The following is a 25,665-nucleotide window of genomic DNA, read 5'->3' on the forward strand; positions in this document are numbered from 1 at the left end:
CCCTACTTTTTTTTTTATTTTTATTTTAAACCGAGCAATAACTTTAAAAGCATTGTACAAGACATCGTTATAGGAAGAAATGAGTTTGTATAATACACGTAATTGGAATTCACGGTTAAGGTTATACAGTCAGTAAACAAGCATTCTATATTTGGGTCTGACAAACAAAGCTAAAAAATGTAACCATCTTTACACAGTAAATTAAGGTTACTGGTCGCACACAAGAACAGAACTGCTTGCGCGGGAAGGAAACAGGAAACAAAACAAAAAAAGACTTCAGCTCCAATGCCAGTATTCATAGTGTTTGCTTTTGCACCTTTTTAAAATTCTATATACAAGCAATAATTCATATACTCAGCAAATGGCCCATTTGTCAATAATTTAACCATGAATCCTTTCTGTTGGAGTACTCAGTCAAAGTGAATGTGGTTGCAGATAAGGCAGGTGAAAAGATGGCTTTTTAGGCCCATTTCTAACAGATTGCATTACAAAGCAGGGTTTCATTCTCTGTAAAAATTGGACAAAACATTTCCCCTCTGACCAGCAGTCCCACTTTTTTTTAAAAGTTCTATTCACATTGCTTTTCCTCACTTTGAACACTGATTCCATATTTGTATGCAATAAAGTACATAATTACATATTAACCATCGCTCAGAAGCAGAAAAAAATAAACACATCTCCTGGACTGACAACACACATGATTATCATCCCTACGTGTGACTCTGGAAAGCTTTTGAGTGTACACAGATCAAATCCTGCCCCTCACTTCCTAGGAGGGTTTTTTATTTTTGGGGTGGAGGGGGGGGATAAAGGAGGGGACGGTTACCTCTCGTAACCTGGCTTTTAGTTGCTCTGGGAGCGGCTCAGTTTGTGAGCTGGGGCCTCCGTTAGGGGAGCTACATGTACAATGGTTGTCCAGCAGAGCGAAGAGGGGCTCGCTAAGGCCAAAGTCTTAAGACCCAGAGCTCTTCCCACGCCCACACTGCTTCTCACTGTGTGCACGACGAGGCAACATCCACCACTGCGTGTGGAGCTGTGGTTTTCCCTCGACTCCGCTCACAGCATGATGACCTCTGCCCCAATTTAGCCACGCACAGAGATGAGTGGACAATAAGAACACCATTTACATGGATTATATTAGTCTTTATTTAAACTGTTATTCATCTCACACATTAGATAATTGCATTTCAAATTGTTATTCATCTGTCTATGTATCATGTCATTATGAAATTCCTTTGGTCCTTCAATAAATAAAACTAAGATATCATATACACATTTATTCTTTATACAATTTCATACAGTTAAAAGGAAATTATGTTGGTCTAGTATCAGCTAAGGTGAACGTGAATTAAAACCCTTAAATAAGCCTTGCTGCATTAAAATTGAAAGAACAATTGTCTTCTATTTAACTACTGCAATATTGTTTTGCCTTCAATGATAGGAGTCTTAAATTAATACAAATAAAAACAAGTCAATTGAATTGTAAATCTTTGTAAATTGTTCTCGTCTCTGCACTCTGTTTTCTGGGTGGACTTCAGGACCACAAAAAAAGAAAAGAAAGAAGGTGGAGGAGGAAAAATAAAACAAAATCGACTCACAACAGCTTGACACAACAGGTCTATTTTTACAGTTCGATATGGTTTTTACCAAGTGGAACTGCTTTTAACCATCATTCAGTCACAACAGAAAATGCTCTGGCTCCTCACCAGCTGAGAGGACAGCTCTGCCTTCAGCCAGAAAACTCAATATTTAAGTACCAAATGCAGAAAAATATTGACAGCTTTTAGTGTTTTACACAACAGCCTACACTGTACAGTTAAAGACATAAGATACTGTATAAGAGATCTGCTATAGCATACTAAATCATAGACAATCTAGTTGAAAAGGTCAGGTGTCTGAACTTTAGGTGACCTTCTTCTGATGCACAATGACCTGTACAGAAAAAGTAGATGGACCTGGAGGTCCCGACAGTGTTCAGTGAGACAGTGTTGTTGAGAAAAGTGAATGAGAATTTGATTCATCAGCACTTTATCACATTGAGCGAATGGGCAATCCCAGATCTGCAAAACCGCTTCACAGTGTATCTAGCACCAGTGTGTGTATGTGTGTGAGTGAGTGTATGTGTGTGTTGTATCTGACGTGTGTGTGTGAGTGTGCGTGTGTGTTGTCCTATTGTTTTCAGACTGTAGTAAAAACACTGAAGGAACGATCGATCTGCAGAGCTACACAGCAAAGCTTCAACATAAAAAGGAGAATATCAAAGTATACAGGTGCAACAGGTAATAAATAAAGGTAATAATAGTTTTAAAGTTATTAAAAAAAGTGGTGGTTATTGTGCCCAGCGGAGAATTCTTCTTTACAAAAACAAAACAAAACAAACAAACAAAAAAAAGTTGACTTGGCCTCACATCCACGTACAAATATAAAACAATACATACAAGTGTCTGGATGCTACTGGGGAGGGGGTTGAGGGGAAGGAATGAGGGTGTTATTCCGTGTAGGCCACCTCTCCTCGCCTGTGCCACAGGTGTAACCACGAGGGATATTCGCCAAGCGGGGGCGCTTGTTTTCCGTAAAAGATGGCACCGCACTGTTCCTCTTAGCATCCAGGGGAGATCGTGGAATGAAGGCGGGTCGGCGATGGGAAAAGGTGAAATCTCTCCCCCTGTGGGATCCATAGTGTCCAGAAACATGGGAGAAGGGGGGAGCGGTGCAAGGGTGGGTCATAGGTGGTGGAGGATGGCAGCGGGACCTCAGAACGATTCATCATGCCCCACAGAGAGATCCCCTTTTGGGGTGGAGGCGCGCGACGAGCCCTTGTCCATGCTCTCGGAGCCGGAGCTCTGGTGCTGCTGTTCGGAGCCCGCGCTGGATGTGACGGTGGATGAAGATGTGGAGGAGGAGCGGGTCTTCTCCTTAAAGTCTGTTATGATCACCGTGACGTTCCCTACGGTGATAGCCAACTGCTGGGCAGTACTCCGGTCAATGTTCTTCAGTTTGGGCCTGAGGAGAAGAGATGGAGAAAAACTAAATATTAGTAGTCACAATTGCCAACTACAATATGTGCATCTCAGCAACAACAATGGGAGGCTTCCAGCACTGTGGGGGTGGTTACACTAAATTGCTCAATTCATTGGGTGACACATGCACAGTCAGAACAAGTGCATCAAAAGTGAGAGTGGGCGTTTAGTGTAAAAGATCATTTGTGAATCAGCTGAGCTTTCCCACTAACCTTGTGCTAGATGAGTTTCTCTGACAAGAATTACTGCGTAGTCATACAAGTTAAACCACGTGCTCTGTGAAACACATGCAGAGCAGGAGAGTGGGCTACGCACCTGGAAATGTGAGAGTTCTTGTTGGTCTTGGTTGCTGATTTGCCAGACTGTATGCTGTGTTTGTCACTGGGTGAACTCTGATGGCTGTCAGATTTGGGTCTGGAGGAAAACAAACACACACAAGTGAGGATTGATATCAGCACCACTGCAGGCATGCAGAAAAATGCGCTGTGATTCGTACGCTGACCTGGTCTTTTTGCTGCTGGGCTTCTTCGTCAGAGCTGGGCTGATGTCCTTCTCTCTGTCGGGTTTGTCTTTGATTGGCTGCTCCTTGTCGCTCTTTTCCTTCTCAGGGGTGTCTCCCTCTGGCCTCACTCTCTCTGGACGTTCGACCTGTGGGCGTCCTTCTCCGTTGGCTCGCTCTCCTTCACCCTCTGGGCGCTCCTTGTCTATGCGCTCGCTCCTCTCTCTCCGCTCCTTCTTGGGTGGGGGAGGCATTGGGTATTGCTGAGCCACCTGCTGGGCAACCAGCTGGGAGTTGATCCGGGGTTTCCTGTGGAGAAGATCCAAGGCACAAACATGGATTAGCCTTGTAGTAGAGCTGTGAACTGACTTTGGCCACGACCAATGTGGTCATGCTACAGCTGACAAAAAGAAGCGACTGAACGTAGAGGTCAGCGGGGGGAAAAGGCTTGCTGCTCCCAGCTGCTGCACAGGCAGGTTTGTGCAGCCGCTTCCTGGCGGAGCAGCTCTATTTTAGGACTAATCTCATTAGCTCACAGTCGTAATAAAATGAATGCACAGGATCACAAGGTGGGACATTTACAGCACGTCACTTAGGTCCTCTAATCTGATTACTGTAGGGTTGGCCCAATTTGTCACAGATTGAGATTCAGCTGGACGTGGTATTGCTGCTCCCTCTCGGTGAGCTCACCAGCAACCACAGAGCCCTTTTTTATAACTCATTTGAAAACACAAATAATCACAAACCACAATCTGACTGAGCATTCTTATTCAGCTGAGACAATAAACACAAGGAAGATAAATGTCACAAGCAACTTCTAATTAACCAGAGAGGGAGGTTCACATAAAACAATTTGTTTCTGAAAACATCTTTTCTGTGGTCTCACGCCACGGAACTGCTGAATAGGGAAGTTGTGAGGTAACCCAAAGTCTGAGGGACTGAGCCAAAACACACACCTGCTGCATAATGAACATCAGCTGACAGCATCTGGGGGGGGGGGGGGGGGGGGGGGGGACTCGAGGGAGAGGGAAAGATGGCTGTAGTCTTCCAGAAACTCAGCAGAGACCAAACCGCAGCCAGCAACATGGATAATCACAAGCCAGCACTGGGCAAGCGTGGTGAGGAGTAAACCACAAGTACGATCACACACACAAACATGCACTCGAAAAGCTTAGCGTGCAAACAAACAGCCTGGCACAGCTTGATGGCTGCTCAGGGGCCGTTTCAATAGGAACAAGTTCTACTGGTTAGATGTGTATACCCAACCTTTCCAAAACCAATTCTAATCTTGGCAGGAAGTTTCTTTTTTGGGGGGGGGGGGGGCAACAATACTCCAAGCAAAGCAGAAGGCAGCCCTCAACCCTTGACCTCTGACTGCTTTAGTAAACCTGTGGCCAAGGAGTGAGGCTTGAAAGTTGTAGGAACTCTGCTGGTCCAAGTATCAGTCCAGACAAACACGGGTTACTGCTGGAAAATGAAGCTGTAGTGTGTCAGACTGTTTTAAGTGGCTTGCTGTAGAGAGTGGTTTTCAGACAGCAGCTTAAGTGGCGGGCCTCAGTGTTTCAATTTAGCAACATCATATTGCCACTCCTGTTACTCTTGTTTCTGCACTTAAATCCTCGCACATCTTTCACAATTGAATCTCCGCTCTCAAAGTCTCCCAACCTTTTAGTGGCCCGCTGCTTATAAACTCAGAGCTGTGTCCATCTTTTCTGTTTTTTTCTGCTGATTTGTTCCCAACCCTCAACTGCTCCATCAAGCTCGTTTATTCTCCTCCTGCTGTGAACTATTACAGCCTGAGAAGGAAATCTCTTTGAGGAGAGGGTGGGGACTCGCGGCTGATCAGAAGACAATCAATTGGGGTATAATAGAGCATCATGTTGTAATGCTTGCACTACATTCCAATCAATACAGCAGCTGTGCTGAATGCTGATGAGCCCTGGGCTGTTGATCCAGGATCCATTAGCTGCTGTGGTTCTCTGGAGCCCGTTTTCTTTCCCCTCCTACCTGCTGCCCCTGTGTGTGGCCTCGTTTTGGGAGTGTTCTGTGGGTGAAAATTAAAGCTGGGAGAAATCTCATCTTTATAATTGCTAACCCTATCCTATTCCCATCAAAGAGATCCCAATTCCACTTTAATTTGGAGTAATTACTTCCTGTGCTGCGTATGAGAGGTCCTAATTGGAAAAGCCAAACTAAACTCAGCAAAGCTTTTAAATACAAAGTGATAATTTAGTAACTACAGTAATGGACTTGTACCCTGACACTACATGTTATGTGTCATATTCTCCAGGGAGATAAAGCGTTCGATGACATTAACATGACTTCCTGACATAGGATTTTCCCTGTCCTGTCTCTATGAAATAATGTGGCTCTCTCTATGGGAATTCAACAGATCTCTGGAGTGCCTCATTCAGTATCATCATCGTGCTGGAAATGTGCACAGCTAAAAAAAATATGAGAACGTATTCAAGGTTTTCACTCACCCACATAAAAAGGAAAAAAAATAATAAATCTACTTCTTAAACCCACCGCCGCGAGTAAACAGACAGGATCCAACAGGACCTGATATCATTCTTTGTGGCAGTCAGTGCTGTGAGTCAAGGAGGTGGTGAATGAGTGAGTGACTGATAAGCCCATTGCAGAATTGATGCCCTGGTCAGAGCTTGAGATTTGTGTCGACAGCACTGGTGGCAGCAGAAGCCGTCCTGCTGGTTAGCCGGTGATTCAGTGCCAGCTGTAAGTCAGCCATGAGCTGTTGCTGGCATGACAGAGCCACTGCTCGCTTTACCCCATTATTTATTCACTGACCATACATCTTGACTTTGCACAGTGCTGCTCTGTGGCTCATTAACACGGCGTTCTGCTTGACACTATGGTGTGCGCTACTGGATTTCATGAAATAATAGAGGCCCTGAAAAAGTCTCCTGCTTAAAATCCATTACGGTTCATTACTGAATTATTCCACATTGCTGAACATGGGAATGTACTAATTAAACTACAACACCGCTAAAATTACTTTTACAAGTGAATATCCAAATCAAATAAGAAGCATCTATATGGCACAAAGGAAAATGGATACTGGGAGTAGGACCAAAAGTAAACCCCAGGGTCCAATTGCAGAAATTGCTCCAACCTCCCACTGCTGCCAATATATTCCTGGTAAAGTGTGTGTGTGTGTGTGTGTGTGTGTGTGTGTGTGTGTGTGTGTAGGTGTCAAGTGTGTAAAGCCCGCTGTTGAATCATTTCCCACTGTGAGGGCTTACAGCATATTACCTCCCCTTCACACAACAATAGGCTGTGATTGACAGCTCCTCCCATGCTTGCCTCCAAATTCCACAGACCAGGGGGAGGGAGGAATGGGGAGCCTCCCTCTACGGGTTGCCCTGAAATAACTATCATCATGCTTAAAAGCTCCTAATTCAGTCAGACTGACACCCATAGTTAGACCGCTCCACTCAGCCTGAACTGTCACAGAGGCAGACACACCTCTGCTCAGCTGGTGCTCTCACTGGTCAGGAGCAGCCGATACTTGCCAGCCAGGAGCAAAAGCTGAGGCTGCTATTTCAGAGGCAACTCTTTCTACAGAAACTAAAAACAATGAGCCTGAGCACTTCACAGAGAGAAACTAATGAAGAGAGGGAATGAGCGATGGAGAGTGTGATATACAGACAGACACAGAGAGTGAGAGAGAGAAGGAGGAAAGCCCTCATTAACACAGCTCTTTTATTTGAAGTGCTGTGTGGAGGACAAGCAATTATTTCCTGACAAACTGAGTGAAAGCAGTGGCAGACAGCTGAGTGAAGAGGAGAGAGAGGGAGAGCGTGACAACTAAGAGACAACAGAGTTCTTCGGCCAAGGCCAGCCGGCTAAAGAGCGCAGACTATTAAACGTCACCCACTCCCTCATTCAGATATCAGCGCAGCAACAATGGGGGCTTCCTTTTCTTCAGTGATCTACAAAGTTGTTCCGCAACTTGAATCCTGCATACATTCATGGCCAGCCTGACTTTCTCCACTCACAGCTGAAAGACTAGAGAGCCTCAGCCTGGAGCACATGTTTCAGGTCCTGCATCTGAGAATGTCACGGGCTTTTAACATCTCGATCAATGGAAATCACACCTTATTTTTAAGTAATCGATTGTCCCACTCTGTTAACCCCATTATTCTAAATGATTTACAAACACAATTAAGAGGCTGATATTTGCTACATGTTAAAACATATTATTATAGTTATTTTACACTTAAATGATAACAGACCCAGAACCACCAACCAGATGTCAAATGCACATCTTTATGTGCTTTTATAAAAATAAAAACTACATCAACTGGTTATCCCAGCACTATAACCACGGAGCAATAACCAACAGGCTTCATGTCCTGAGCAACAAATTGCAATAATCATCCTGTGACATCACCTTCATGTTTTGATGGGAGAGGAGGCTTCGAAACAGTATGGTTTGAGGATAGCTGCTGCAGCCAAAGCATATTCAAATATGCAAATTACAGCATGTTCACACTCAAAGTAGATGAGTTAGTATACAGGTTTCTGATGACATGACTGTAGTATGCAAATTGCTTGCAAAGTTTTATTTATTAGTTTATTTTTTTTGTTGGACAACCCCTTTTAACAAAATGGTAAATGGTAAATGGCCTGCATTTGTATAGCGCTTTACTCAGTCCCTAAGGACCCCAAAGCGCTTTACACTACATTCAGTCATTCACGCACACATTCACACACTGGCAATGGAATGCTACGTTGTAGCCACAGCTGCCCTGGGGCGCAGTGACACAGGCGAGTGCACATGCAGCCACACTGATAGGAAAAAGTTTTGTGCTCCTCCCCAAATGAAAAGTAACACATTCATCCTGCAAGGCTCCATCCATTTTCTTCTTGTAAAAATGAGAAGGACAACTGTCTGACTAATAACAGCTTATGACAGCATACTGCCAAGTAATCAACCCCAAGACCTGGAAATTATAGCCCTACTGATGCTCTACATGCACACATATTTCTCAGCAGTTCCTTTATGCTTGGATCTTTCTGTAGACTCAGTGTTTGCCACCCCTGACTAGAGTAAGCACAGGCCAAGAGGTGACAGTGCTGCCATGAATGTGGTTACTATAAGGTGGTGATTTATCTGCACAGTTTCTCAGTCTATTGTTGAATGCTCGTCAGTCTCTCTAGACTTTCTATGACAAGCAGTTCATGGGACCTGCCTACTAAACTGTTTGGTCTAATTGCTAATAGGATTTTCTCTGAAATGATGCATAAAGTGGTATGTTCGTGTCTAAGGTGATAAGGTGACAAAAAGTCATAATTTCTGTGGACTGCATGTTATTCATCTATAGCACATCCCACCATTATATTTAAGGAAAGTTAAAGCAAATTCAAACATAAAATCTATCAGCGAGATTTTTATATTTTAATGAACTGTCACTTTGTTTGGCTGGAAAGAATTTACTTTAACTAGCAAATAATTCCTTTAGACAAAAAAGAAAAAAAAACATTTACAAAAAATTGTAATAAATAAGTAAAAGTACAAGGCGACAGCTTCAGATTTCAGAACAAAACCCAAAGACGTTCAATGCTTAGCACGTATTAAAGTCATCTCATGCTTTATAGCGTTCTTGTTCCGCACAGCTGCCCCCATTGAGCACTGCATGGTACCACATGAACCAGATCCCAACCTGCTACAGGTTAAGACGGGAATTGCCCTACAACTCACAGCAAATCTTCCAGAGGTTCTGAAGCAGTGAAGTTTTCAGTAACCAGACTGAGACTGACTGAAGAGGCAGCTGACTAAACACTGATCAGAAAATCTATGCAATCACTAAAAATGACATTTTCAGTCCAAATAATCCCAAGATTTGTCACCAATTGCAAAATATGTAGTTTTCCTTAGTTGTAAAGTAGTACATACTACAGCACTACAACACTTTTGACCTTACAGATTTATCAAATACATGACATTAGTATCATTTATCAGCAGAAACTGGAAGAAAGTGGTAAGGCGCCTCCCTGCCTGTGAGTTCAAGTGAATCTTGGTGCCAAGAACACCTCTCAAGGCATTTCTGAGATATTGCATTGACAAGAATGATCATCAACCTGAAAAATAATGCCTCTGGCTCACGACACTCTTGCATAAATATGTGTAAATGGGATACTTAATATAATTTGATGCCTTTTAATATAGCTGCATAGCCCACCATGGTAAAGAATGTGTGGGAAACACTCGCCTTAACTGACCCAAATCCAGTATGTACCTTATTTAATGTGAATTTAAATTGAGAAATTACATATACAAATTCCACTGAAGTGCAGAGCTTAGGCCCCCAGTGATGAAATTTTGCACCTGAAGAGACTGGAGCAGTGCTGTCACCTCCAGCCATCCATGGGTAAAGTAATGTGTGTAAGTGAGTGTGCTGCAGAGGCCGAAGCACCTCAAGAAGAGCCTGGGGCTATAGCTCTTCTCAAATCATCCTCACTGCCCACCAGAAGCATTAAGCATTCAGCCCTTCATCTGCTCCTTCCACTCAGGATTTTGAGGGCTTAATGTTAGAGTCACTTCTTCACTTCTTGTCTCCACCACAAACATCTTAAGAGAAAGCAAGGAGCCAGAAATACTATTTTTTCCCCAGTGGTAGCTACCATATAATGTCATATCATATCCGTTAAACTACAGGCTACAAACAATCACAAGGAACTCTGATTCAACAACCCACTTGTTTTTCAGTCTGCTTTTACTTGACTCTAGTGTGTGTGTGTGTGTGTGTGTGTGAGTGTGTGAGTGTGTGTACAAGCAAGTGTTCAGATTTGAACACAACTGAATACAGTGAATACCTGTTTTTACTCAGCTTACGTAAAACTATTTTTCAGTTCAACTACTTTTAAATTTCACACTTTGTGTTAGCACATAAAGCATAACTAGTTTTGTCTGATTATATTAGAGAAATAAACACAGAAAAGACAATAAAAAGGGAGGAATAAAACGTTCCTGGAGAACACTGTGATAACTGGTAATAACATGAACACACAGACAACTGCCCAACATTATTTAGCTAGCGTAATAATATTTTACAGCCTGCAGCTACAATCTGAAATTACACGAAGAGCAGTAGATTTGAAATGTTAATTATTGATAGTTAAGCTGGAACATACAGACTTTGCAAACAAATTCTACACAACCCATTAATCTAAATTTAAAAAGCCTCTGATTCACAACTAGGAGATAAATTAGCACAAAAGCCCGATTAGACATGCCTTAAGAATAAGGCTGCCTGTTTTTGGCAAAAAAAACCACAAATGCTATTATATAGCACAGTTTTTCATAAACTTAAAATTCATGCAGTTACTGATGTTTAAACAATTCTTTAAATATAATTAAAATGAAAAGTAAATGAATGGATTATGGTTGCAGAGAGGTTGCTTTAGGCCAGGATTAGCAGGTCTTTTTGACAGTAAAGAGCATCTCCTAAGGGCAACTGCCTATCCCACCCAATCTGCCTCTGTTATGGGAAGTCTTGAGGGTAAAGACAGGAATGACGAGAATCCCAGGCTGCAAAAGGCTTGTGTTCCTCAGGAGACCTGCACTGTAGCCATGGGGCAAGAGAAAGAGATGAAGCCGGCAGCCAACTGCCGCGCACCGCTTAAACTGGACTGCATGAGAGACCCTGAGCGATCCAGACACAAAGGCAGCTGCGGGCAGCTGCAAATCCTTCCTCGGGTTCAGCTACGAAACCCTGAGAGTTTTACTTCCTCTAGACTCATCTTGTTAAGTGAAGGCTCTCTTTCAGTCAGCCTGACTCAAGCTGTAAATAGAGTACGTTTCGGCTTTTAAGTAGGGGGCCAAAGTACACCTCTGTAAAGGAAAGGCATGCACTTGATTTATAACAAGGAAAAATACAAAAGAGCTTTGCAGAAGAAGAAAAATCTGTTACTTGGAAAATCAGAGTAACAGATCAGCGTTTTTTTTTCTTGTTTCTTTTAAATTTTAACTTTAATCTATAGCTTAAATTAAAATCTGATTTATCACCTTACTGAAAACTTTAAAAGTGTCCTGTATTTTCTTTTGCTATAAATACCTGGAGATTTGCTGTTTTCTGTGTATACACACATACATATATATATATATTTACACACACAGTGAAACAAAGAATGCTTTTATTGTGGGTCTGGTCTCAGTTTCAGAACCACAGAAACATTACCCCCCTAGTTTCTATGAATTAAAAAATAATCTACTCATGGTCCTCTGTGGATTTCCCACTATGTTTCTATCAAATTTCATTAGGTGTTCTATATAGACATTGGGTTCCTTGAAAGGTCACCTTTATCCTCATACAACAATAGAACAACAAGAAATGACATTCTGAGAAGAATTCACTGAAATCACTCCAAGATGTCTCAACTTTTCTCCAACAACTAAGTGTTTTGCACCATGCTGACTGCTGTGGGCATGCATTTCTGCTTCTCCCAACAGCCCAAAGAGAGTCTGTCTGTATACCTTTATGTGTGTTTTAAAAGATAGTATATAATGGACAAATTTAAAGCACAGAAGTCTAATATGTGCAAAAAATGCTTTATCTTCACTTTAACTAGCCTTTCCATGACTGACCTTTCAGGCTATGAACAGCGAGGCATCAAGCAGACTGACAGCAAGACATTGCAAAAGCACTAAGCACATATGAGCTTCCTCCATCAGCAGCACTGTCACATTACCCTGTATCACTCATTTGTTTTTCTCCTCTCTACCACCTCTCAATCATTCTCTCTTTGCTCTTTTCCCCACTTGCTCGTCACTTTCTCCTCATCCATTATCCCCCTCCCATCCTCTATAAATCCTGGAGCCTTTAACTACGTCTCTTCCTCACCTCACTTCACCTCTCTTCTGTTGCTTTGCCACGACTGTGCACAAGGTACCCGTCAACTGGATCACTGTATCATTACTGCTGTCCTATCATATTCTTACCCATTAACTTTAGAGAAAACACAGCCTGGTTTGGAATTTCCTGAGAAAAAAAATCACTGCCCTGCCAAAGGGGACACAACACCTTCACAGCAGGCTTGTGTTCTCCTTGTGTTCTACAAAGGGAACAACAGTTATCAAGCAAACAAAAACAAGATGTGAGGGAAACCCGACACCAAGAGGGCAAAGGTTCTGCCAAGCACGGCAGCCAAGACTCTTCCTGCAGGATTTATTATGCACTATAACCCGTGGCTTGGCAAGACCAAACAATCAACAAGATCAAACCACTAGTAAGGTAGTCGATTCCTAATTCGCTCTCAAACTCATCATAAAACTTTGCTGTTGTCTTCCCATGGATGAATGGTGGTGCTAGTGGAAATGGAATAGGCTGTCCAGTCTTTCCCTCCCTGGGTAATGATGCGCTTCACTCTACTTTATCCCCCGGAGACTCTTGGCTCAGTGAGCACATCCCCCTTACAGCCAAACCCCCTCTCTCTTAATACACACACATAAATGTCCAGACACGACGCTCCCCTTCTGTCCCTTTACTGGTCCGTTTCTCTCCTGTCCTCTCCTTCTCCTTACTTACACTTAACAACTCCCCCTCTCTTTGTCCTCACATGCTTTCGTTCCTGTATTTTCAGAGGTCTCCTCGCTCCCTCACTGTCACAGTCATTTGCGTGCCTCGTCTTTTTCCTGAATGGGAGGAGCCCCCAGATTCAACAGCTCTCTCAACATTTCTCCGTTTTGTCAGATTGCCAAATTGGCTATTGTATTTAATCACTCACACTGCCAAATCCCATGAAGTAATTAAGAACTTTTAAATCCGGCAATTAACATGTAAAGATTAGGGCTACCCGCTCATGCTCAGGGCTTTGGTGCAGATGCTGATAATGCTGGATAAGCAAAAGCAGTTTCCTCTGAGTGGGGGCTGCAGTGGGGGCTTGTGCGAGGGAGTGCGGATATAAATTGAGCGCCCTCTTATGTAATTCCATTATTCCAGACAATCTGCCTTAATGTGACAGTGGGAGAATCCACGCTTTATAATAACCATTTCGTCATAGCATAAGACAGACAAAACACACACAGAGACACATGCAAACGCACTGACATAATTATACTATATGTGTATAACATATACATATACAAACACTGATGGACTTTCCTCATTTTTTAACCCTATATTAAAGATTTTAGAGCTAGATATCATTTATATTCCAGCCACTCTGAATCTCCTTAAGGACAATAACTGAGAACGTTTGACTTAAATGCAGCATGTTTGCAACAGTCATAAGACTGTAGACGAGGTAACATGTAAGGCAGCTGACTGGAGAGAATCAACTTGTTTTCACTTAGCGCCTCACTTGTAAATGTGGAAAAAAAATAAGTCATATTTTTAGCTAAATCAAATTAAAAGAAAACATTAAGAGTGTTCAAAAGAGTTTACATTTTAGGCTAAATGCCTGGAATGAAGATTTGGAAAATTAAATCTCATCAGAGGATTAAAGATCAGCTTGCACTGTAACTTATATGCCTCAAATTAATAAACTATAATGGGTTAATTCAAACGTATGCAACTCCTGTCGAGAGATGATTCAAATAAGTAAAATATTTTAGACGTATGTTCTAAATACACAAAAGGTAACAGGGTTTCACTATGTTTGTAGTGCAGAAAGATTAAAACATTTTGGAAAGAGATCAGAGGGACTTTTCACTGCTACTAGACTCAAAGATATTTTTTTACTTGGATTGCATCACGAAGGATGAAATTTTTAATTAGAGTGCTATACTTTCTTTACTTTCATGCTTTAACTTGTCCATCTGCAGATGCTGTGTTTTAACTAGACTTAACCCAAGTTGAATATTTTCTTTTAAAATGATTCATTAGAGTTTGAGGATTAACTTGTAAGACATTTGAAAACTATTTTTAAAGGTTCAGGTTCTGCCGCCTTGCTTGAGTCAAGGCATCAAATAAGCTGCACATTTGCATTTAAGCTTTTTTAAACCAAAACGCAGTACTGCATTTTGCTTACGTATCAGAGACACCCATTTATCCTGTTTTATACAAAGCAGAGATGAAAGCTACTTGAAATGGTTGACTACAGAGTGGAGATAACAGCGCAGCAGTCAGAGACTGAGGTACCTCAAGACTTCCTGTGATCTCCACCATCAATCAACTTTAGAGGGCTCCTAATGGTTTCTCTCTAGGCTCCGGGGCTGCCAGAGGTACATACCAAACACAACCACAAAGCAAACTGATGCACAGCAACACAGTGTCACATTCACACAGTGATCAGGTTCAGATGCCAGAAACATTTAAATATGATAGCAGCCACCACAAGGGATGCTAATGCAAGACCTACTCCAATTACCAAAGGAGCGGGCACTGAATGCCGAGGCTGAACACCAGGGCTGTTTGGACTTGTAGATTAGCAGGAGGTCAGGTGCAAAAGCAGGGGTGCTTTTTGTTTAAGAGTCAAGAGTGGCAGAGGGTACATTTAGCCTACTTGGGTATCATGTTTCAACACTGAGCTGAACTGGGTCAACAGGTTCGTTAGGCTGTACTCGACTGGGGAAGACGGGGCCTCTCCCTGCATGCTGATGCCACAGTCTTGCTCTTGTTAATGCACATTTTTGTCTCCATTAGCATGAATCAGAAGTGAATATCTCACAGCTAACTACTTTTCCATTCGCTGTCAGGGGACAAAGTGTGATTCAAGTCACCATCTCCAAATCCGCAAGACCCATGTCACTTGTGTGTCTCCCATCAACACCAGACGGGTGTATAATGAAACATGATTGACACGGCCAGGATTTTTTGTATTAGCTGGTTCAACAAAACCGTAAAACCACATGTGCAATAACATGTATCACAACAGTGATTAACAACTTTGTTCACCCAGGCTCTCTTCTTGACTCTCTGTGGGTGCTCACATTACTGAGGCTGCCTTATGCGTCATTTACTCATCCATAGAAGTAACACAAAATGGATCAACTGTGCGTATTTAACACATTTATAATGACTAGCCTACCAAAAAATAGAATGGCAAAAGCCAAGCCAACACTGGTACTGCAAGTAAGGAAAGAAGGCAAAAGAACAGAAAAAAAAATTCATACGTAAATATATTTATATCTCAACTCAGTGTACTGTCATTGCTGGATTTTAATTTGTGATTTGACAGCTGCACATTAGAGCTCTGACACTTTCATACTGACACATTTAAACATCAGTGCATTCAGCTCTAACACGGTCTTATAGCTGAATGTTAAGAGATGTAGAAATCACTAAAGGTTTGGTTTTTTTGCCAGATCATAGCTAAATTATTTCTAGTGATTTATAAATCCTGCTGATAAATAGCCTATAAACAAACTGATTAATTTCTAATCTGTGTTTTATGAGCTGTAATTCCTGCAGTGTAAAATGGACTTGGCAGCAAATTAAAAATCTACGTAAACACATATATTCTCTCTGTAACCAACTGCATAAAAATAAATTCCTGTGACTACGGCTTCCTTCTGAGGTGTTAGTACGACAGAGCTCATCAGACTGCATACCGTTTTTCTTGAGCAAAGACTCTATATCGTACTGGCAGCATGTCCTCAGAGAATGAATCGGTGAAAAAAGGTGGCATTTCCAGGCAATTTTATACTGAAACTCTGAATATAACCTGCATTGGACCAGGTTGCATGCTCAGCGTAAGTTGCTATGGTGATCTAAGCAGGCAAAAGGAGAAACACGTGCATGACACTGAAAACTCCCAACATCGATACTGCTTTGTAGTGCAGCCCTCTGGTGTCTGGCTTCGTGCACACTGTGAGGATAGGATGCATCAAATTCAGCAGAATGAATTATTCTGATACTGGATTCCCAGACCCCCCAGACTCAAAACGTAACTAGGAAATAGATACTTTATTAGCTAGTTACTACCTGTTGTACCCATATTCAATAACAGAGAGTTTTGTGACTGACCAGATGATGATGGCCAGGACACAGAAAAGGAACTCTATATCGTGGAAGGAGTGAAAAGAACCAGCTTATGCACAATCACCCTGCGCAAAACAAGCTTTTTCAAACATGCTTTAAAACACAATCATGTCACACTGACTGAACAAATCAATACCCGGCTTCGCTCATCTTGTAGCAAACACAAACTGGCGATCCAAATCAAACTTCAGCAGCGAGGAGCTCTAATTAGCAAACACGTGTGTCCTCATGCATAAACACACATCCAAAGTAGAGCCCCAGATAAAAGCAGAAAGACAAACATCCACACACAGCCTTAAGTGTAAATCATTTAGCTGAGAGCATTTTGCTTCGTCCCGAGCTTTGCCGGAATACATCAAACAGTGAAGAAAAAGATGACTAATTAGTACTCATTAGAATAAGAGGCAGCCCCACAACTACACAGCTGCATTAATCAAAGGTTAACTATTCAGATCAAACAGGAATGTGTGACAACCACACCAATGATGTCATGCGCTTTACCAAATAGAGAAAACTGGACTGTTGCCAAAGCTTGGTAAATAGGGATGGAACAGGAAGGCTATGACACACTCGTCTCCGCTTCCTGCTTTCGTACAGCGTGCTCAGCCTACATCATCAGCTGTGGTCTTAAACTACACGCTGCTGGGAAAAAAAAAAAGATCAGGGGGGAGGGGAGACTTACAATTAAGATCGGACTCAATCTTTTGGATTCTCAGCAAACCAGTCTAGTGTTTTCTCCCCATATGTGCCAGGAGTGTCAGACAAGCCGCTTATGGTAAAACCACAGCTGTAAAGGTTAGAATGCGAGGGAACTTGTCAACCAACCCACAAATGACTCATCTGTCTCTCCATTACCACTATGCGACTGGTGACATTAGCACACAAACACAGGTCACGGCACACGCAACTTATCATCAAAAACATTCCCCAGAACAGAAAGAGTAGGCGTGAGTATACACAAAAACGAAAGGGAATCCCGTCAAGAAATTCAAGTTACACAATGATTTCATCTCGGTTTCCCATAAAACAATGCCTTCTGCTGACATCACAGATTTTATTCTGAGTTAAACTTAGGGGAAATGTCTGGAACACTCACACAAGCCCCGTTACTCTAAATGTTGACATTCATCTAGAGCAATATCTGAGAGCAGATTAAGGAGAAATAAAACAAGTTTGACTTCTGGTTAATAATTTACATGTTTTAGACTGATAAATATGATTTTCGAGACACAATGCCATGCTTTGAAGTCAGAGTGCCTACTACTTGGCACAGGCAGTAAAAAAGTCTGTTAAGACTTTTGAAATGCCAAAAATTCATGTTTAGTTTGCATCCAAACGCCAATCATAACCACAAAAAAAAAAACTTCCCATCAGTCTCAGGCACAATAAATCCACTGTGTGAGTGTTAAATGACAATCTGCAATCCTACAGGTAGGTGAAAGGCGCGCAGACACATACGCAATTACATTCACCTTGTTTGACTCCATGGGGGGTTAACGAGGGAAAAAAACACAAAAAAACAGCTCCTTTGATGTTGTGGATGCATCGTAGCTGTACAGCTATCATCAAGAACGGTCCCTCTTCCCCACCCCACCCCCTTTGGCTAGTGAAGCACGCAGCCTACCTAGACGGATGCATTAAAAAAAGGCGAAATGCAATGTTTAGCACGCATAAGACGAGAAACTACAGATAATCCAGACAGCGGCGGGATGTGTTTGCAAAGACTGTCCATCAACAAGTCCCCATTCACTCACGGACAAATAGGCTGTCGATCAAAGTTGTCATTCCCATAAATTGCGATGCAATGCTGCTGCAGCCAGGCAAGGCAAGGCAAGAGGAGGAGGAGGAGGGGGAGACGAGACGAGACGCTCAGACGAGTGGGAGAGCGAGGGAGAACGAGAGCTACGTTACCTTGTGGATGTGCCCTTCCTCACATCGCAGATGCTGCATTTGAAAGCCTCGGCGGTGTTCCTGAAGGTACAGACGCTACAGTCCCAGTAGCCGTCATCAGCGGTCTGTTTGGCTTGTCTTTTTGGCCTTACAAACGACATAAATGTTAAGGTCAAGTTAGTTTCTGAAATACCACAGATATAATTCACGAATAAACAAGAAAGGGGATTGTGACAAACAGAGCGCGTTGTGTAATAAACGAGCTACTCAGCAAAGCCCGGGGCATGGTGGTGTTGTCATTAATATTGGGTTCGAGTCCCGGCAGTTAGAGCTCCTTGGTTCATAAATCTTCACAGCGGCGGAGCGAGCGACTATCCACAACGTCCGATTGTATCGCCAGCTAGGCTAGCGGGCAGGCAAGCATTGCTAAAAATTTCGGCATCGAAGCTTAGCATGTCGGCTAACAAAACCAATATCAAATAATGCCCATTTCGACATTGACCCTGCAAAAGGCTTCGTTGAGACGCAAGAGCGTTTCAGGGAATGCCAGGCGTATCCTCGGAAAAAATTCCCTTTGTCTGTTAACTGACTGGGCTGTAAAGCAGCGAGTAGCCGCCATAGTGACTGCACTATTCTAGCTAGCTGTGGCATACCAACTGAAAAAGGGAGAAACGATCCCCGTGTGAGAGAAACGCATCCAAATATCGAGCTCGAAACGCGCAAAACAAGTCGAAATCGACAGCGAGCGGTCGCATTACCTGGTAGGGCTCTTTTTGTCACCCATGGTGAAGAACAGTCCTCGAAAATAAGAAGAAAAAAGGGCCTCCTTTAATTGTCAGTGAGTGTAGTATGGTCCTGGTAGAGCCGCTGTTGAAGCTGTTGGCAGACAGGCTCCACTCAGTGCTGGCTCGAGGCACGGCACAGCGACTGACTGCACTTCAGCACGTGACCAGCAAACAGCCAATCACATCTTCCATGGGTTTAAAAGTCTGGCTTGGATATTTAGTAGCTATTTTAATAACTACTACAGATATTTGACAGACCGCTCCTTTACCCACACACATACATATCCACAGATTGCAGTGTTGCAGTGCTGATACAGCTTGCAACTCTTGTGATTAAAAACATACACAGAACTTGTAAAGCGCATTAAAAGCGTTTCAGAAGTTAAATGAGGAAAGAAACAATACAGGGAAACAATAAAGAAACGGCGAGAAACGTTACACTGAATTTATTCACAGAAAAATAAAATTTAAAAAACACATATATATACCCTATAGGTTTGCCAAATAGACAAATGTGTGTTTTTTCTTTTTTTTTCGTTAATCATGTCAACAATTAGATATTTGCTCCATTTCAATCAGTTTCACTTACAACTTCACCAGGACTGCTTGCTATTATCTGATGGAAGAAGCCCAGGTACGTGGAGGTAAATCTTTATGAACACGCAAACATCATCACGTAATTAAACCCTACACTTAAACTCTATCAAAAGTGTTTTCACATACATTATGTCCACTTAAATGTGCATTATTTGTCACAAAAAGTGATGCTCTTGCATTTAAAATACAAGAACATCCACTGTGAATAGCCACATTTGGTCATTCAGTCTCACGGACCGTATTACTCCTCATCAGAAAATGCCTAAGTGGGAAAGTTACAAACTATTTACTCATGCAGGCACAAGTAACTCTCCGGGTCTCCTGACTGATTCTAAACTATACAAAGACATAGAATCCTTATACAAGAGAAACTTTTATTCACTGTACCCTCCCGGCTCTAACAGGCTGCATCCTGGAATGTGCTGGAGCAAGCAGTGCACCTCTTGCGCGCCTCCACTCTGCCCAGGACAAGGCTCTCTGTGGGGGAGGCCAAGCGTGAATCATGTAGGCTCATTAGCTGCTCTCCACGACTCCAGGTCCTATTGTGAATCCCTCGCCTTTTCTGTTCGGAGTGAATATCCATGCCTCCACGTTAGTTTGCCCTCCGCCCAGTGATTACCTCTGCTTAGCTCATAGCATGCTGCTCTAATTGAGCTTCATCACGGTGGCCTACTGATAACTACAATTCAGTCAAAACAACATTAAGCATTGCCTCGCTGGTTCTGTAATGAGTTCCTGGGAAAAAACTGTGCTTTTTTTTGTTTTAACTTGCAAGTTATACACCGCTCACTCGCACAGAGTGTAGTGAGTCGAGTTAATTTGTATTCACTGTATGATTCCTTGGAGCAACGTTTTTCTTTTTTCTTTTTTCTTTTTTTTTAGAAAGACCACAACATTTATGCAGGCCCAGCTAATTTATTGATACAACACGGATGAAGAGCATATTAAAGGAGGTGTTTAGAAACAGAACATCTGGCCTAAAGGTGAGAGAAGTGCTGTTATGGCGCAGATTCTTCCCTCCCTCATCAACTGCAACCTTAAGCAAGGCGCTTGCATTACTCGCAGACGATTTCACAAAACAAACAGTTAGCCCTCATCCATTATTTATGAGAGGTGAGGAGCCGAGTTTGAACAGCATGGCATTAAGGTGGTGAAACAAATCAGGGGTGAGCTACGCTGAAAGAACTTTGAAGGTATTTTACGATGCCGAGGAGGATGACAGTCATGCCAATCACGCCGGTGCAAAACTGCAAGAAATCTAATTCCACCAGGCTCGAAGAAAGAGCGAGTCGCTGTCAGATTGTTGGTTTACCTGCAACTCAGAACTGTTGAGACTCGATCTGACTGCATCCCTCATCTCAAACAAGCACTTTGTTTGAAGCGTGAAGCAGCCTTGAATTCCAATAACTCCAGAGAGCTGCAGAGCGTCTGAGAGTAAAAGATTGGGGTTGTACTGCTTCTAGGCATGAATGTGTAAAATCTGAGTAATGTCTGGTGTTTGGAGGAATCACGGGTTCAGTCTCTGCAGCAGCCAACATGCTCATCAAAAATCATCGCTCTGTGACACAACACACACAGACACATACACGCAGCCCAAACCCCCAAAGAACGATGTCCATATTGAAGAATTCCACACCTCTTTGTTTACCTCTAACACTAAGAGTTCTTGCCACAGCTGAAATCAATGTATTCTCTATGTAAAAAGGTGGAATGAGAGGTTATGAAAAAGTCGCTTGTAAGATTTGATGTTCTACTTTTTTGGTGCAAATACCCATCCTTAAAGTGGACTGAATAGCCACGATAGAAAGATGAGGACATGGGATAGAGGGATAACAGTGCAGTGACCTGTCCATGGTGTACCTGCTCTTTTACACTATGACAGCTTGGATAGGCTTGAGCCCTGCTAGGATCCTAAACTGGATAAATGGTTAAGAAAACAGATGGATGGATAATGGGCACATTTTTGGACCATCTAAAGGGCAAATGGACTGGTTCTTATATAGCACTTTTCCACCTGAGCACTCAAGAGTACTTTATACAACTCACTCATTCACCTCATTCACCCAAGCACTTTTTTCTACACCTAAGTGCTTTCTTTCTAGCATTCACATGCATTCACACTCCAGCAAAAGCATCGGAGAGCAACTTGGGGTTCAGTATCTTCAAGGATGCTTTGGCATGCAGACTGGAGCAGCCAGGGAGCAAACCACAAACCTTCTGATTAGTAGATATCTCTTGTGCTGTTCATAGCAGTGTAATAGGTTGTACAAATGGGAAAAGAAAGAAACAATTGCGTCAATTATGACCAAAAAAAAAAAGGAAAAAGCTCTGAACTCTCACCTACCAGATAGAAGCCAACCAACTTGTTGAAAATGTGGATTTGAGCGTGGTTTAGGAGCTATTCGTCCAACCAGCCATCACTCATGTGAAGCATACTGCCAAACACACTCATCCAGAAAACTCTAGTTTGCACAAACCTGCTGTTCTCATTTGCCCTTTTTTTTTTCCTCACCACAGTCGGACCTTAACCCGGTGTTGTGATTTCCCAGCTCTAATCTAATCATCATGCAACAGTTTTCCCTTAACCCTAAAGGTTTCTCCATGTTTGAAGTGAACTACTTTGTACAGTGTGTCATCCCACCACATCTTAAGAAAAAGATGTTTATAGCTGTTCCAAATGGCTCACAGTCAAAAACAGGGTGAAAACCCTGCTGTCAGAGAGAGTGGTGAGACATGATATGCATTTAAACGGGGATAAAAGCACAAACTGTTGGAAGGTTTTTCTCCTCATAGGCATTCACAATATTCTGCTCATTTGGATATGTGAAAAGTGAAAAATGCTTCAGTTCAAACACCAAAATGGGGGGCAGGGATCTCAGATGTTCCGCTATCCAACAAACACAAGAGGAAAGCCTACGGGACACCAAATAGTAGCTGCTGTGGCCAGATACTGCATATAGAGAGAATTAAAAAAAAAAAAAAAAACTGGCATGGATGCAGTAAAACATGTTGAAATCGAATGTAATCCACAGCTTTGCAGAGTGTGTTAGTGGTACCGTTAGGGTGAAGGTGAATGTGTACTATGATGTAATGGTTGGAGCACTGCATGTCAATTCAAGGCTGGACAAGATATCAGAGCATGAGAGAAAAACAGAACAAGTTCTCACTTGTAAAAAAATATTGGAAATGAAGTCCTGTTCACTGAATCCTAAGACTTTCCTGCGTGCTTGTGTCACGGTGTATTTAAGCTGAAAGATTAACCTGCATTACACCTTTATTAGCAGGACAAAAACAAATCAGATGTCTCCAGGAAACCTGCCCAAAGCTTGAGCAGCAGTAAAACACGATCGCACAACAACTGCAATTGCACTTAGTGAAAAATAAACCTTCTTTTGTCTCAAGCACTTCGGTTTGCATTGAGGATCAGAAACTCCTCTGCAATTTCACCACAGGAGCCCACTGTGCAATTTCAATATGCCACTGAACCGTTTATGTGTGGGCACACAGAAAGACGTGCACGCCTGGCGAGCACAGCCACACAGGAAAACACACCAGAAATCAGTTTTGGAAAATCTCTGTATGGGCCATTTCACTCTGTTTACTCATTCCTTGAGAACATTTTGAAAGTGGGAGAAAAGATAAGATGGAGATAGCAGGACAAAGTGGGAGAAATGGCTGATAAAAAAAGGCTGTGGGACTGCAGATTAAGGACAACTCTTCTCTTTCTCGCTTTGGCACTGTTCCATTCACAGAGAGGAGAAAAGTGACTAATGATCATCTATCACAGAATTCCCTACTAACATTCCTCCAGTCATCCACACCTTGCATCCCTGAGGAGAACTTTATTTTACTCATAATTCAAGAAATCGTATGTCCATCACTGTGGCTGTTCATTGGCTATCTTCAGTAAGGTTTATCTGATCCATTTAAACTTGGCACGTGCTTTGCTAAAGTGACCTAAGTAAGTTCAGTGCTTACTTTGAGGTCATTTGGATAATAGGTTCTCAAATTTTGTCTAAAAGTTGTTCTCTGTTACCAGTGACTGCTGCCTGATCCACTCTCTGTGTGGGGGAGGGGCCCACATACACACATGCATGTTCAGCTATTTTTCGCAGGATGTTCGCTTAAATGAAGCTCAAGCCTTTTGTCTTTACTTTACACCTAAACTAAACCTAATTCTAACTTCATAAAGTCAAATACAAGCTTTAGTAATGAGGTTCTTTATATAGCACTTCTCAAGGGAAAGAGAAGTCACAAAGTGTTTTACAACAAATACCAGCCAATGCCAAAAAGCAGAGTGGAAACACACAAACTGAGCCAAATGACACAAAACATAAAAATTATACCCGTCTGACCGGGATGACTTTTAAGCTGCGTCAAGCCTTTTAAAAGAGGAAATTGAGCCAAGGGTGCAAAGAGTGAGGGGCCAGTTTTAGCATTTAAACAGGTCTTTGAAGAGGTGTGAAAATATAGGGTTGAGAAAATACATATAGCTCTTTATTCGATTGTGCTTAATTGTTTTTATCCTTGGTTTTCTCTGCTAAAAGTCTTGACGCATGCTCAAGAGAAGGAAATCCCAGGAAATTGATTCTGGTAATCTGGACGTAGCGTTTCAAAGCAACTGAAGAAGAAAAAAGTCCAGTCTCAGTCCGATACTGAAGAAGTCACTTAGGTGAGTGACGAAAGTTTGCTCCCACTGGACATTCAGATGACCAGAATCAACTTTCTAGTTCAGTCATGAAGTTTGGACTAGAGGCTCTTGAGAAACCTGCAGTTCACAATCGTCCTGCACGATCACACTTAGTACAAAAAGTACAATACATGCAGTGAGTGTATGCTTCTGGCAGTATTCTTTTCAAAATACTAACTTGATAACTGCCTGCACGTGATGCGTTTAGGGCACACCTGTAAATTGTGGCTATAACAAATTAAGCAGACGTGAACTCTCCAAACAGGCTCTGCACTAGTACATAATCATTTTAAGTGATTTAAAGCCTTCTTTCTGCTCCCCGCCTCCCTTTAGTGCAGATTCCTTAATGGATATCACCACAAGTCATCTTCCCACTTTGCCATAACAGCTTTTGGACTCCCGTTGTGTCTGTTCCATTCCCACTATGTTACCACGATTGCATGTAGTTGACCTCTCACCTGCAGTCAGTTCCCAGGTGAGTCTTGTTTCTGCTTCTGTATTGTTCTCTCTTTAACTTGCCCCATTTATCAAAATTACCGGCAGCACGGCCGTTGTTATTACTGCTTTTACCCAGATCTGCCGTCTGGTTTTAAAGAGCGCTCGTGCGATGTTAAACAAATTTACTCTTGTAACAGGCGCATAACAGCCCTCCAACAGTTCTCTCAGCGCTCTTCAGTGTAATGCTTGCTTTTCTGCAAGCGCTTTCATGGATTACTAATAAAAAGTAAATACATTTTGAAAAACACATACAGCAGAAGAACCTCTCCAACATCTTACACACAAGTGGGGTGAATGAGCACACTAAAGAAAAGTTGAGACTCCCGCTCTAAAGCCAAAAAAGTGATATGTGAGCACATGGTGATAAATCATGTGGAATAAGCTTATCATAGATTTCTTTACAACATTAATCTTCAATCCTTCTGGTTAATGCTCTCTCTTTCTCATACATTCCCATGCACATACTCTCTCCCACCCCTCTCATGCATAGTTATGCACATACTCTGTCTCCCACAATTTCTGTTTATCTGTCTCTCACACACACACACACAGAGGCATGCACACACCCAGACTTACAGCCCTCTTCATTTCCATCTCCATGCCTGTGCTGAATGGTTGTAGTCTGTGCCCGCTCTTGTGGTTTTTGTGCTTGTTTGTGTGTGTTTATGTGTGCTGATTGTCCGATGGTCAAGCCCCAGCGGGGTTGTGTGGAACACTCTTGGTTGGGGGGGGGGGGGGG

General features: G+C 42.4%; 1 protein-coding gene across 1 annotated transcript; it reads right to left on the reverse strand.

Annotated features, from left to right (window-relative positions):
• Window positions 1-362: 362 nt before the first annotated feature.
• Window positions 363-19,316, reverse strand: rybpb (RING1 and YY1 binding protein b). The gene is made up of 5 exons (XM_003442779.5): window positions 19,115-19,316; window positions 18,378-18,503; window positions 3,523-3,828; window positions 3,336-3,434; window positions 363-3,003 (listed from the first exon to the last, which is right to left on the reverse strand). The coding sequence occupies exons 1-5, from the start codon at window positions 19,138-19,140 to the stop codon at window positions 2,754-2,756; spliced, it is 807 nt and encodes a 268-aa protein (XP_003442827.1). The 5' UTR covers window positions 19,141-19,316; the 3' UTR covers window positions 363-2,753.
• Window positions 19,317-25,665: the final 6,349 nt, after the last annotated feature.

This window comes from Oreochromis niloticus, linkage group LG5 (genome assembly GCF_001858045.2).
Source record: "Oreochromis niloticus isolate F11D_XX linkage group LG5, O_niloticus_UMD_NMBU, whole genome shotgun sequence".
In the NCBI taxonomy this organism is placed as follows: domain Eukaryota; kingdom Metazoa; phylum Chordata; class Actinopteri; order Cichliformes; family Cichlidae; genus Oreochromis; species Oreochromis niloticus.

Coding starts and splice junctions, on each gene's coding strand:
- rybpb (XM_003442779.5), bottom strand. CDS start 19,140: ATGGGTGACAAAAAGAGCCCTACCAG. Junction 18,504..19,114: donor GACAAAAAGAGCCCTACCAG/GTAATGCGACCG, acceptor GTCGTTTGTAAG/GCCAAAAAGACAAGCCAAAC. Junction 3,435..3,522: donor CCCAGCAGCAAAAAGACCAG/GTCAGCGTACGA, acceptor GTTTTCCTCCAG/ACCCAAATCTGACAGCCATC.